At 39.1% G+C, this 14,483-nt stretch overlaps 1 protein-coding gene across 1 annotated transcript; it reads left to right on the top strand.

Moving 5' to 3' along the window:
- The first annotated feature begins 2,266 nt into the window (after positions 1 to 2,266).
- LOC137277113 (uncharacterized) lies at positions 2,267 to 10,436 on the top strand. Its single transcript, XM_067808778.1, has 7 exons — positions 2,267 to 2,414; positions 2,919 to 2,948; positions 3,848 to 4,238; positions 4,684 to 5,108; positions 6,580 to 6,734; positions 8,705 to 8,937; positions 9,444 to 10,436. The coding sequence occupies exons 1-7, from the start codon at positions 2,369 to 2,371 to the stop codon at positions 9,901 to 9,903; spliced, it is 1,740 nt and encodes a 579-aa protein (XP_067664879.1). The 5' UTR covers positions 2,267 to 2,368; the 3' UTR covers positions 9,904 to 10,436.
- Positions 10,437 to 14,483: the final 4,047 nt, after the last annotated feature.

Genomic DNA, 14,483 nt, shown 5'->3' with positions numbered 1-14,483 from the left:
CAGACTGCATCTACCAGAGGGCAGACGAAACGTTGTCATAGTTGGCAGTCTCCACTCCTGTAGTCTGTCACAGGCATTCTGTTAATTTTAAGCCAGTATTCGATGACTCTTACGTAAGTGTGAACAAATAGAGGGACGCGGCCACATTCACCAAGGACAGCATAATTTGGTGTCTTGACTGCCAGTTGTAAAAATCTCTTACAAGCTATTAGGTGGACTCTTTCTTGTTGATCGTATATTATCCCCACATACGTGTGTTAGGACTGGTAATATTTTGGTATCCAAAATATGGAAGGATATCTTGCTATTTATAGGGCAGTTAATATTCAATGTCTTTAGAACACTACTTAATACTCTCTTCCCTTCCTGAGCTCTTCTACTAGTAATAATTTCCACGATAACTGAGGAGTGAAATAAATGCCTAGGTATTTATAATTATTCAAATAATAACTTTTAACTCTTCTCTATCAAATTCCCATTTCTCAATTGCACTTAAAACACCCCATTTTTAAATACCATTATATTTGATTTTGTCATATCAACTTTCAGTCAGTGTACGATAGAAAATAAAGAAAGAAATTCAATGTTTTAGTGTTTCAAAGGTCCTTCCTCAAATCAGAAAACAACACTATGTCGTCAGCAACAAGAAATAAATATATATGCGCAAGATCAGGCATAAGGTGTATCAAACAGCAGTGTGAGCATTCAATACTAGTTGCTAGTTCGTTTATGTATAATGAAAATATCAAAGGGCTCATGATCAAACCCTGTTTTACACCGGCGTGGTATTTGAAGAATTCTGTATAAGTACGTTTATTTCCAACACAAACAGCGAAATCATTATACAGATTATGTATTGTTTGAAATAGCCTGCCCTTTATTCCAATTCGATTGAATAATTTCCATAATTGTGGTCGCCTTACCGTATTGAAAACCTTCCTAAAGTCTATGAAGTCGCAGCATATAATGCCCCTCTTTGTTTCGTTATTTGTTTCTCTATCAATGCTAATCAAAATAAATATGTTATCAATAGTTGAATACCCATGTCTAAATCCAGCTTTATTTCTGTCCACATTCTTAGTCGGTTACATATAACTGAAGTAAATATTGTACTAAATATGCTTAAAAGCGTTCTCACTCGATAGATGTTAGGATCATTTGACGGTCCACAATTCATCTGGTATACATCCTGTGTCAAAAAACGTATTGAATAACTTATGTAGAGTTGGTGTTAAAACACCAGCACCATGTATGAAAAGATGGTCACGTAGTACGGAACCCTGTCAGACTCAAATACGTAAGAAGTTCATAAACGTAAGAAAAAGGGAAAAATCACTCACATATTCTGAGGTACCAAAAGATACACTTCAGATGAAAAGTACCTTGATAATCTACTGGACACACGAGATGACATTACAACTTTTGCTGTGTCTATATTGCATGCTCCAAACACAATGTGCAGTCTGTAAACGGCAAATTAACATACGGTGGTGTTCTTAATGCTTTGAAGTGTATGTAGTATGAAAAATACTGGCCCTGATTGCTTTACTATAGAATTCTTCAAATTCTTTTGGCGTGAGCATAACGTAAAGAACGTAAACTCGCTAAACTGTGCTTACAGAAACGGGGATTCATCGGGTATTAACACATGTATTCCGATAGAAGGCAAACCTATAAAGTTTATATAATACCGGAGGTCTATTTCATTACTTAATATCGTATACAAACTTGCCTCTGCAGCTTTGTCAGAGAGAATAAAACCGACTTTAACCACATGTATCTGTGAGGAACACACGGGCTTTACAGTCTACGGTTTGTTTGAATCATTCTATTCAATTACCTTTTTCGATGAAACTGATGATCTAGTTGCCACAAGATGGCTGTTTGAACCATTCTGTCCAACTACTCTTTTTGATAAAAGTTATGTATCTCGATATCTGACATAGGTCCAGTTGCTATAAGTTGGTTGTTTGAACAAATCTGTTCAGTTATCCTTTTCGATGAATCTGTTTTATTGCTGTACGGCATTATATGATATATTTTTAAATGAAACATATGTTAAATGACATAATATCCATATATGATATGTCGTAAAACAAAAAAGTGAAACAAACAATTATTATATTATTATATTATAAGTATTTCACTTAGAAGATAAAATGCATACACCATGGCAGCTTGACTGAAAACCGAAACATGTTTTTCACCTCGCCTTAAGGTGCGGGATGATCAAGAAATAGATCTGAATCTTAACAGTAGCACTTGCACTTTACACCTCTTCATCGGAGTGATGAGAATGGCTTGAGGGTGGCGACCTGATATATAACGGAGTGGACGTTGTTGGCTGAAGCAAGTACAGTGTGGCAAGATGTTTTCAGTAGTCTTTCCACTTAGCTTACTGGCTGTCTGTGCTTGTAAGTATTGTATTTTGATATTCAGCTACATTTTTGTGCTCGTTCTAATATTTTATAATCGGAGTGTTGAGTGTCGGGGGGGGGGGGGGGGGGAGGGGAGGGATTCGGAATTAGAATAGATCTTCAATGACAAAAAATATTCAAGAGACGCGATAGGTACACAGTACATTCCCGTACCGCGTTGGCCTGATAATGTAAGCAAACAGATGACTTACACAATTGACAATATCTGTGAGGTTTCTAATCTGTCGTGTAGACGTGTGTGTGTCTAGGTTTGAGTGACACATGTCAAGCAAAGTAGTGAAATAGGACTCCGATACCTACAACATAATGACGTGATATTACATATCGTGTAATGTTATTTAAAGGATCATTGTGTCATCATTGGAATATGATGCTTCAACATGTGGGAACCAGGTCACTTTTTCATATTTGTTTTAACCATATTTCCATTGCTTCATATCGTATCTGGTGAATATTGATAATTTTGTTTACATGTTTTAGATGGATCTCAAAAGTCCTGTTCAGGTGTAGGTAAGATCCAAATGTCACTTTCATCGCTTTTTCTTGAAGTAAGACTACTTAATATGTATGAATTAAGGACATATGTTCCAACTTATAAATATCTTCCCACAGTCCAAAATTGAAAATTATTTGTAGAATTATATGATGCCTAAATGTTACATTAGAAATATGGAAATGTTCAGTCGACTCTTCATATACACTGAATATTAATGAAATTTTATTTTGAAATTGTTCAGACACATTCTTCCTCCAACACCTGATTGCATTATGCATACAAAACACGAATAAATACATGTTTCAGTCATCTTACTACAACAAGTGACTGAACTGATTTGGTGACTTTCTTGATCATTTGTCATGATGCTCCGAGGCCTTGGATCATCATTTTTTCTGGTCCAGATCATTTTACTGCCCTTTCTAATCGGGATGAGTATTCCGGGAAGATGGATCTGCTGAGTAGATACAGCGTGCGATTAATCATTTGGACAAATGTATGGTTTAAAGTTTACACCATGTTGTTAGTTTTTCATAAAATTATTGCATTTGTTGAACGATACACAATATTTCAGAAGGGCGAGTTACAACGTTCTTGTTGCAAAAGGGATAGGGTCACAGATTCAGCTTCGTTCACAACATCACATAAATGACATCGTAGGTTGATATTTATTTCTATTTACGACATAAGTAAAGTAGTACTGACATGTACCCTAGTTTGACCAACACTGATGCAAATGAAGAGCAAAGAATGAGGTAAAACAAGCTTTAAATTCGAATTATTGTATACAGTGAAGACCTTGACTATAATAATGGGATAGTTAAGGACAGAATGCTTTATACATCATGCATGTATTTTATCTGTCAAAGACCTGTTAAAGTTTGTTATTGTACTCAATTTCTCCTTGATACAGGTAAACCAGCATTTGGAAGTCCCGGCGATGTGGCTACCATAAGTAGCTCTGACGGGGATGATATTGTTGTGGCTCCAACTGGGTTAGCTTCCAGCGGAACCTATGCAGATGTCCTGTACTTCATCAATGGTGGAACAGCTGACGAAAACCTGAACACAGTATATGCCATAAACGCCGATTCTGGGGAGGTAATTGGGGGTATCAACATCACAGACGCAGTGAATATGAACTGGCAGGGATTGGCTGTCCAAGTTTGCCCAGAGGCAATGGATGGGTACTGTATATACGTCCATGATGTTGAAAGTAATACAGTCTACATCGTGCAAGAAGAATCTAATCCGGCTTCTTTCGTCAGCAAAGCAGCTGATAAGACAATCGTGTACACCTTTAAGTGAGTATCCATTCAATACATTGACAATAGAACTGTTGTGTTTTCTTGTAGATTCTTTACATTCCTAGTTCTTAAAATCTATGAAAGTTATTAAAATCAAGATGTATGCAACTGAGTTGAACATAGTCCACGAGAAACATTTGCTGATTTTACTTCTGTAAGAACAGTCATTGTAATCTGGTGCAAAAGTTCATTTTGTCGTTCAGTGTATTTAGCTATATTTCATCACATTCAAATGCTAATACGCATTGTATGTTGTTCATACGTGTGTTTGCACGACTGGAACGTGACAGGTTGTCATCGATCCTACATTGGCCAACAACAGGTTTACTGTTCATCTGGGTTTCCTTTCTGCTATATTCCATGTATTCTTCCTGCTAATCTATTTTCCATTGCTAATTTTACGTATCATATTTGTGTATGAGAATATTCCATATTTTTCAAGGACTGAAGACACAGGACCACGTAACAGCAGAAGCCTCTTTGTGGATTGTCAAGGTGGTGTCTACTTTTTTGACGATGCTGATCGTGGACGTGGCGTGCGACTTTACCAAATTATTAAAAATGATGACAACACCTACACAGCAACCCCCAAATTTCAGCTCAACATTCCTACGGTGACGTATGGTCCCGTGGCTGCTAGTCTTTCTCATGACTGTTGTGAGCTGGTTGTGAAGACGGAAGATAAGATTTACTATTACCCCTGGGTCGACATGATGCCCCAAAAAGAACATGCACGTCTTCTGCCTGCTATAATCAACCCTTATGGTCAATCCATTGCTTGGGCGTTAAATGGAAGTGGATTTTTTACCGCCTTGGAATCTGCTCCCCTGACTATTTCCTTCAGTCCAAGGAACAAAAATGTACCAGGTGAGAAATATGAAATCTCCATTATTGTAGTACATGACAAAACATGTTATAGATCTCCAAAATCGGTTCTCAAAGGTTATTTTTCAGGCACCAGGTACACGACACATGATTGCCCGCGTGCTGAAAATTGTTTTGGAACGTTTCGTTCGGCGAATGTGCCGAGACCTATGATAGGAACACTGTTGAATTACGTTCTTCGTGTTCAGTGAGTTACATTGATTAATTAGGGTTTCCTTTCACAGAGCACAACCTGCCCACCTGGACATGCTCAGCCGTGTTACCGAACACTTAATTGAAAAAGAGATACAGTAATTAGGATCTGCAAATCGTACTTCCTAAATCCCACGTTCAAAACTAAAGGTTGACAGGAAATAAGTCCTTAAAACGACTAGGAGTGAAATCAACGTAATATCATCAACATATACTGATACTGGCAAAGATGACAAATTAATACATATCTAAGCAATGATATTACAACGGCAGTTCAATATCACGGACAATATATTATTACCCACGTGGTACTTCGTAAAGGTGTTTCATAACAAAGTGTTATGACACCTTCGAGTGATTTGATTGGCTAATGCGTGAACTTTGACATTACTGGTACTACTTTCATCACTCATTCCATTCATGATTTTCATTCAAAAGTTTTCACACCCGAGAGCATGTAAAACGAAAACACTTCTATGGAATTAGTTTCAGCTTGGAATTCAACACATAACAATAAAGTCTTAAAGTCTTGTGCTAGCAGCAAGCGAAAATGCCCTATTCGAGAGAACAAGTGTGAGCGATTTGAATTATAGCCGATTACAACATTCAGTTAATACTCATTCTGTCGAAATACATGTTCAGGTTCTCTGCCCACTGCGGCTGGTGTATGTAGGAGACTTCCACGACATGGCAGACGAGGTCATTATGACGAATCATAAGAATAACAGCAACGAAACGCCAGTATATACGCAATATACCCTGGTTATAATGCCACCATTTGTCCAGAAGAAAATATGGTATTATATCGAGAGTGGCACTGTACCCCGGCAGGGCAGTTAGAGTTTCAATGCACTCAACAAGGTGATTGAGCTGACGTTTTCCTGGTGTAGATGGCAGGAAGACCAAAACATGTCGTTATAACTAGTGTGCACTGTATCTCCGGAGGAATAATATTGGTATTGTCCGAGTCTGTCTGACGAACCGCATTGTTAATATACCTACGATATTAATACTTCATGAACTACGGCGTTTAGTGTCGCGGCGTTTAGTGTGACTAAAATGTCACAGAGAAATCCCGCTTTGCTATTATTAAAATTGATTTGTAAAATGTTTGTGAGGGAAGTGAACTCCAATTAGCTTGGGTTAGTGACATAATCGATTCCATAAAACTACCACCCAAGACTAGCATGGATGAATGACGGAAATATAAACCTTCTCCACAATTCTATCATTTGACATAACTGACTTGGTATTTTTGCAGAATCCAAATTTTCCCTGGGTAAGGTGATTGGAGGCGTTGCCATGCACCCGTTTAGAGAACTAGCGGGTGTTGCTGCCAGCAGGAAGCATCCAGGGATCCTCTACATGATCTCAGATGAGACAATCACCGACGTCCTGGTTGTGCAGATGTGTGGGGTAAACACTGTGTGAGTGAGTGAGTGAGTGAGCGGGTGAGCAGGTGAGCGGGTGAGCGGGTTTGAAGCTAACTGCTTAGCACTAGCATTTCCTATCCGGAATCACGAAATATATATGGCGAAGAAAGGAACTAAAACAACTTAGATTTGGCAGTTCTTTGTCCGGTGTGTATGGTGATTATGCCTGTAATCACCTCCATACTTTAAATGTATCTGCTTGGGGAAAAGGATTTACGGAATCTGATATAGCTTCAATTTAACTGTAACATCCCTTTTAGTGTACATGTGAGGTAGCTGTTTCAACTTACCTAGTTTAGAGACAAACAATAATTTCAATACGTGTAGTGTTTACATGGTGATGTATATAACGCCGGGTAATCTTATTCATACCTCTTGAAACACCAGAACGGTCGTAAACCGCTTCGTAATAATATTCATAAGCTACAATACCATTTACATAGAAACAAGAAAAACATAACCTGTTGTACGATTAAAAAACATCAGGAGCATGTGTATATAGATCATTATAAAATAGTGGTAGTGTTCGTGAAGCGGGAGGCTTACTTTACCCCAAAGGCAAGTGTGGCACCCACCACAGACATACCCAAAGACAAAGCCCTCTCTAGTTGGAATAACAAGGAAGAATATCAAAATATAACATCGCTTTGGTCACTGAGGCGTAAGGATTGAATACGTCCTCAGCAAGTAAAATTAAGTATCCGTTTCCATATTAGCAACTGAAACCAGATTAGCAGGAAGAAAACATGGGAGATACTAGAAAGGAAACCCTGATGAACAGTAAACCTGTATGGCCAATGTAGGATCGATGATAACCTGTCACGTTCCAGTCGTGCAAACACACGTATGAATAACATCCAATTCATATTAACATTTGAATGTGGTGAAATATAGCTAAATATACTGAACGGCAAAATGAACTTTGCACCAGATTACAATGACTGTACTAAAAATCAGCAAAGGTTTCTGGTGGACTATGCTTAACAAATGGAACATTTCATTTGATATTGGCCAACTGAAAACTGGTGTTAGAAATACTGCACCATGGACACTTGCGTTACAAATATCGGCTGTTTACTCTTTCATCGATTTATTCAAAACCAGAACACGTCACAAAATTTAACGTTTTGTTACTGTGTAAGGAAACCCGTTCCTCCCAACATCATGAACGTCGAACCGAAAACATCAAACATCTGACGATTGTTGGGAAGATGTAGACGTACAACACGGACTAATTGCAATCTCATGGGTTGGTGTCGAGCGACCAACATCTGTCCTCTGAACGGTCTGTAATATCTGATACTTGCTGACCGGAATCTTCTGGTAGAATCCAGTTTTTGGTGATCCACCGACAAAATGCATGCGCCGCCGTTGACGTCACTGTGGTGATACAGTAGCGGATGTTCAATGTAAGCAGATACCCGTCTTACTTTGGTGTGGTGACCCGTGGTGTCCCTGTTCGACACCTGCCCACTCCGGACAGTCTGCTCCACTTACAGTCTCTCGCGGCAAACACTGTAAAAGCAAAGGTTCTTGCAATGTGGTTATGCTTTGCCTCCATGTGTCATTCTAATGGCTCATCCACTTTATTTATGTCATACATGGTACTGTACACATATTTCTATCTCATGGCACGCGCATTTCCACCGTTAGTGAGGTCACGTGATTTCTGTTTTTATATTTTTCCCCAAAAGATCCATTGCCGCTGCAAAGCAAATCACATATACTTGCGCTGTGATATGTCCTTATGGGTATTTAAGTCCATTCTTAATACTAATTACTAATATGCAGTTTCTTTTTCCGTTCAAATTATGTACTGAGAAACAATAAACTTTGTAAAGACTATCCATGTCATGAGTTTCATCAATAATTAACATTGATACTACTCTTGCAAACAGAATCCCTTAAGTATGTAATGATGAAGTTATTGTATGTGTACCGCATGTTTTTCAGGGTCAAGCTATCTCGAGATACAGCAATATTGACGACAAGGTCTTCTCCAATGTAGACTGGGAGGACATTGCTGTTGGCCCAAGTTTCGAAGGGATGCCTGGCTCTAGCAGCATCTACATCAATGACGGCGGTAGAGATAGCGGTGGCCCTGAGAATATCATCCATATTCTTCCAGAGACAGATGACCCCTATGTTGACATCGAATTTTATACTTGTCAGCATATACATTACAGGTATTTTAGAACATAAGGAACTTCGGTTACACAAAATACTGAGAAACATAGTTAAGCCAATTCAATAAACAATGTGAAGGTTATCAGAATAGTATTGAGATGTACCTATCGATTAGATTCTGGAATACTCATATATTATGTTTGTTACATGTTCACAGCACTGTTTTCATCTATAAGGTCCGGTTCTTCTCATTCATGTTAGTTTAACCATAAATAGTATTCATTGCCAAACCTTATCTTGGCCTTGACAATTCAAATCTTGAGATAAGTAGGGAACAACTATAGATCCAATTATTTTGTGTTTGAGGTGACCAGATGGAGGTTAAGTTCTCTGGCAGCCTGGTATTTAATAACTGTTTAATGGATACGTGCGCACACTGCTTCCAATATATGGCTGGAATATCAAACAAAACATTGTTCAAATTACAAACGTTTCTCTGGTAGTCTCTGTTGCTTGAAATATTTGAACTGAATTCAAACTACACAGGCGTTCCTCTTATTGACAGGTATCACGGACGCCATTTCGAATCGCACGCTGTGATGGTGGGATGTGATGGAGAAATCTATGTGTTCAGCTATGTACGTAACTTCGGTGATCCCGTCAATGTCTTTCGACTGATAAACACAGATGGACACAACTACGCTGCCGTTGTAATTGCCACCTTCCCTAATCCTTCCCTGTTACCTGGTCCAAAAGCAGCCGACATCTCTTCATGTTGCGACGAGATTCTCGTGAAGTTCCGTGATGGCGTTTACAAATACAGCCTTGAAAACAACGACGTTGCACGTGCCTTCCTTAACGATGCGACTAGTCTACCTTACATCCCAGAGATAAATGGGGCGTCTGTTGCCATAACGACCGACTGTAACGCATACGTCACTATTGAAGACCAAGGACATACGTCCCCAGCTCCTCTGAAGAAGTACGAGAGGATTTCTTGCTGCAAGAACAACACGGCATACTAAATTCGCAATACAGCTGATGATCTGACGAAATCGTATTTTAACTTACCGTTTATTTGGGAACACCCTTACATTCTGACTGAAGGTAGCCTGCAAGCCAACACTGTCTCCCCATAACTGGTTCTTTGTGCAACAAAGATTTCACAGAATTAGGAATAACTCTGCTCTCTACAATATTCCAGCTTCATGACGTCATTCCTCAGTTCGTTTGTCTCCAAATGAAAACTATGAATTTCGAAATATTTCAAAATCGTGAATAGTCTATTAACTATTTCTGTGGTATGGGATATCATATAACCAACAGTATCTTTTCTGGCAATAGAAAACATTTTCTAACGTTATCCTTGTGTAGTGGCATAAATGCACATAATCGATTCCTGTTACATTCGGGGAAAAGCTAGAATATTGGTGAGTATGACTGTCACCAGCAAGCAAATCAAATGAGGCATCTTTTCCAAATGGGGCAGTATATAAGACACATCATATACTGTGATTTGTCCAAGTGTCCGAAGCTAAATAAAATTGCGCGAGTCATACATCTTCTGTCGGATGTTGTTTTAATGTTCAGGTGATGTATTTGTGAAGCCTAAACCATGCCTGCGTTATCTCTGACAGCATTGACAGCTGGATACGACTCGTAAACGGTGGAACTTCTTTTTCCCTTTTGTCATATCCCGTGAAGATTGGACAATTTACCGAAAAATGTGGAGTCCAAATCGATGTCTATCGAATGCAGTCCTCTGGCAGAACGGCATGGACGACATATATCTATTTAACAAACTAAATTATAGTTTAAACTGTTAAATGAACATGGTTCATGAGTACATTTTGTTTTTCTGCAATGTGAGTACGTGGGATTTGATACCCCTTCGTTTAAGAAAATGTTTATAGCAGGTCCGTCTTGCATTGAAGGCTCGGATAACGTACTTTATTGACAGGTAACAAGTATTCTGTAATATAGTGTATCATACTTTGAATGAGTCCGTAAGGTTTAATGTCGTTTCTAACAGTATTCCAGTCAGTTTGTGCGAGGAAATCAGGAAGGAAATGTTGCAGGTCTGGGGACGCCAAGTCCAACACTGGCTTGCTGATAAACCACTTAGATGGTATGGTTTAATTTGACATATCTTTCTATGGGGGCATTATCGATTGCAAAAACACAATTCATTTTGAGAAATGCAGTTACAATATATGCACAATAGTATTTCTCGCGATTGTAGATACTTGTATAGATGACCGGATTGTGTGTTTGGGTGTTTTAGCTGCAGACATCATTTGCATGATTCAAAGAAACCAGACATTACCACTGTTCTTTGCTCACGTCATTAGCTTCCCATCCAGTACCGCATGAAATATAAAACTATACTCCATGTTTTCAAAAGTATACATGGTCTAGCTCCGCGGTACCTACGTGATCTGTTCCGCCGTTAAACTCACATACGTTCCTTCAGATCAAATGACCAATGTATTTTGATAATTCCAGTAACTAGGGCAAAAAGATACAGGTCGTTCGAGACGACTGGCCCTCATCTCTGGAGCAATCTTCCATCTCACCTCAGAACACAACCAGATTTAGCTGTTTTCATAGCAAATCTAAAGATTTGTCTCTTTGCTGCAGCATTTGATCTGTGAACTCTATTTGATATGAGTACCGTCTTACAGCCAAAGCGCTTTTGGGCGGTTTACGCATATTGGCGCTATACAAGTATTTGTATGTGTGGGTGCGTGCGGGCGTGCGTGCCTACGCACGTGTGCATGTATGGACAAATCTCACAGATCATTAACTGGCAAGGCATTAGCAAGAACAGTTCATCCTATGCCCTTCCTTTTTTCATACGAAGGGACAGGAGGAAATGCGGCTCTGTCCGTTCCTGCACTGGTTTACCGGTTTGCCTTTGGTGCTCTACGGAAACGTAAGTACCTTCAGATGTCCATACATATACTTGCTTATGTTTATATCAGATTATATCTGTTGATATTCACATCTAATCTTGACACTTATCACACTGGCCATGTAATAATCTAGTGGTAAATAACAAACGGAACTGAAATGGCATCTTTGTATGCATTACTGTATTTCTTCTACATATCCGGATGAAAACGCCTGTCTTGCAGCAGTCTCTGACATACGAATGGGCCCTGCAGATGGCTCAGAACATCACGGGCCACTGGCTGATCCTAGGGCATCATATGTCAGCTTGGAACACCATCGTCCCTTACACTGAACTTATCTGACCCACATCTGTTTCATCCCTTACATTAATTGTCTTAACCATCCATATCTGGTTAACCCTTACACTGAACTTATCTCACTCATGTCTGGTTCATTCATAACTTTGAGAATTTTTCCATTCCTTGTATGGGTCCATCCCGTACATTAATGGCCTCACTCATATCTGGTTCACTCCTTCCACTGACGATCTCACCCAAATCTGGTTTACTCTTGCAGTGAAATCTCACCCAAATCTGGTTCACTCTTGCAGTGACAATCTCATCCAAATCTGGTTTACTCTTGCAGTGACAATCTCATCCAAATCTGGTTTACTCTCGCTGGGACAATCTCATCCAAATATGGTTTACTCTCGCAGGGACAATCTCATCCAAATATGGTTTACTCTCGCAGAGACAATCTCACCCATATCTGGTAAGTCGGTATAAAGTTAAAAATATACTTCAATTAATAATACACAAAACATTCAATTTGTTACAGCATTTTACACCTTCAGGCTGTCTTTTTATAACATGCATGCGGACAATATTGTTGAACTAACATTTGATCTGTACACATACCTATCAGGAAAAGAGGCGATGTATGAGTTGGAAAAGTTAAACTCCCCAAATGAGAATATAATTATATTAGATAAGACCTAAGGAACCTGAATCAAGTATACCCCTGAAGGGCAGATAGGCAACTATACAATCGATATCTTTCCAGGTAAGTGCACTCATAACCAATAACAAAGCATTAAATAACTCTTTCTCCCAAAGAAATATAAAGGGGGTTGAGTGAGACACCAACATAGTTTATTGCCAGTGATCACCTGATCCAGCTGCAGGCTTGCCTGGATATAATCCCGTTGATGATTGTATAAGAGATGTGGTACATTGTGACTGTTGACATGGTGGCCAAGATGACTATACTTGCTTGCTATCAGCTGGTTTGCACTGACTGTTTGAATGATTATTCAGCATGACATTGTGACCTGAAGACATCATCCAATATAGTTGGGCCACATCCGATCGTTCCGCCTGTCTTTAAATATCGCAGATTAGTGCGAGATAGTATCGGCTTGTTTTGACTTGTTTTCATTCAGGCTTGGCTGACCATCTGACTGATGGTATCAGATGGTTCAGACCGACTGTTGACCTGAGTGTCCTGAGCATGATGAAATCAGATGATTCAGACTGTTCCCTGCTTGTTGACTTGCCTAGCTGGCATAGGATGACAAGAGGTGGTTCAGACTGATTCACTAGTCTTGCATGCATAGGATGACAATAGTTGATTCAGACTGATTGACTAATCTAACTTGCACAGAATGGCAAGAGGTGATTCAGCCTGGGTCAATAGTCTAGCTTGCATTGCATGACGAGGTTGCATGAGTCTAGCTTGCATTGCATGAAAATAGGTAGTTGAGACCATATAGGCTGCCCTAGTGTGGTATGACATGAAACGGTTCTGGTACACCTGATTGCCAGATCTAGTGCCAAATGGCACAAGACAGTAGTACTGACTATTCTAGTGTTTTTGTTTATAAGGAGTTTTCAATTTACAATAAGCATTGGATGAAATACTTCCACTGGTTGTTAGACTGTTACCTGCAACTGATGAACCTGCAGTCACTTTCACCTATAGTACTTTAGGTAACTTGTTATCTCACGGCAACCCTGTGAGGGTGACGACTTTGAAGTGAGACCTACTGAAAGCTTTTACATTTGCATTCTGAAACCTTCACTTGGAAGTGAGTGAGTGAATGAGTGAGCTTATTTTACATCACTTTCAGAAATATTCCAGTACCATCACGGTGGAGGACAGCCAAAATGGGCTTCACACATTGTACCAATGTGGGGAATCAAACCTAGGTGTTTGGCATGATGAGAGAAATGCTTTGACCATTTGGCTACCCCAGCATTTTACATTTGCACAAACCACCTTTCAATATGTGCATGTTGACTTTGATTGGTTAAAACAACTTATTTCCTAGATGAATGCCATGACTTAAATAAATGAAGCAACTTCACACATCACATAGTAACCCACTGTTTTCCTACTGAGCCACTGAAAGTGATAAAATATTGTTCAGTTTTACATGTTAACATTTCAGTTCTGTGAAAGCTGCATGTTTTCATGGAATTAATTTTCACAACCGACTGCTGTAATTTTTCAACTGGAAAGTAATTTTTTTTCTCTCTCTGGCACTTCTTGCATATATACAGTTTACGAATTAGTTCAAACATTTATCAGTTCAAATTGAAAATGCAAAACCTACGTCATACGGAAAAGGTCTTAGGAGTCTGGTTCTTGGAGTTTTTCACATATTCAACAAAACATTCAAATTTCAATTAAACCTTATTATTTCATGTAA

The sequence above is a fragment of the Haliotis asinina genome, chromosome 3 (assembly GCF_037392515.1).
Source record: "Haliotis asinina isolate JCU_RB_2024 chromosome 3, JCU_Hal_asi_v2, whole genome shotgun sequence".
NCBI classification, from domain to species: Eukaryota; Metazoa; Mollusca; class Gastropoda; order Lepetellida; family Haliotidae; genus Haliotis; species Haliotis asinina.
Note: the sequence above shows the minus strand (reverse complement) of the source record. Positions and strands in the feature narration are given on the sequence as shown.

Coding starts and splice junctions, on each gene's coding strand:
- LOC137277113 (XM_067808778.1), top strand. CDS start 2,369: ATGTTTTCAGTAGTCTTTCCACTTAGCTTACTGGCTGTCTGTGCTT. Junction 4,239..4,683: donor ACAATCGTGTACACCTTTAA/GTGAGTATCCAT, acceptor ATATTTTTCAAG/GACTGAAGACACAGGACCAC. Junction 5,109..6,579: donor AAGGAACAAAAATGTACCAG/GTGAGAAATATG, acceptor GTATTTTTGCAG/AATCCAAATTTTCCCTGGGT.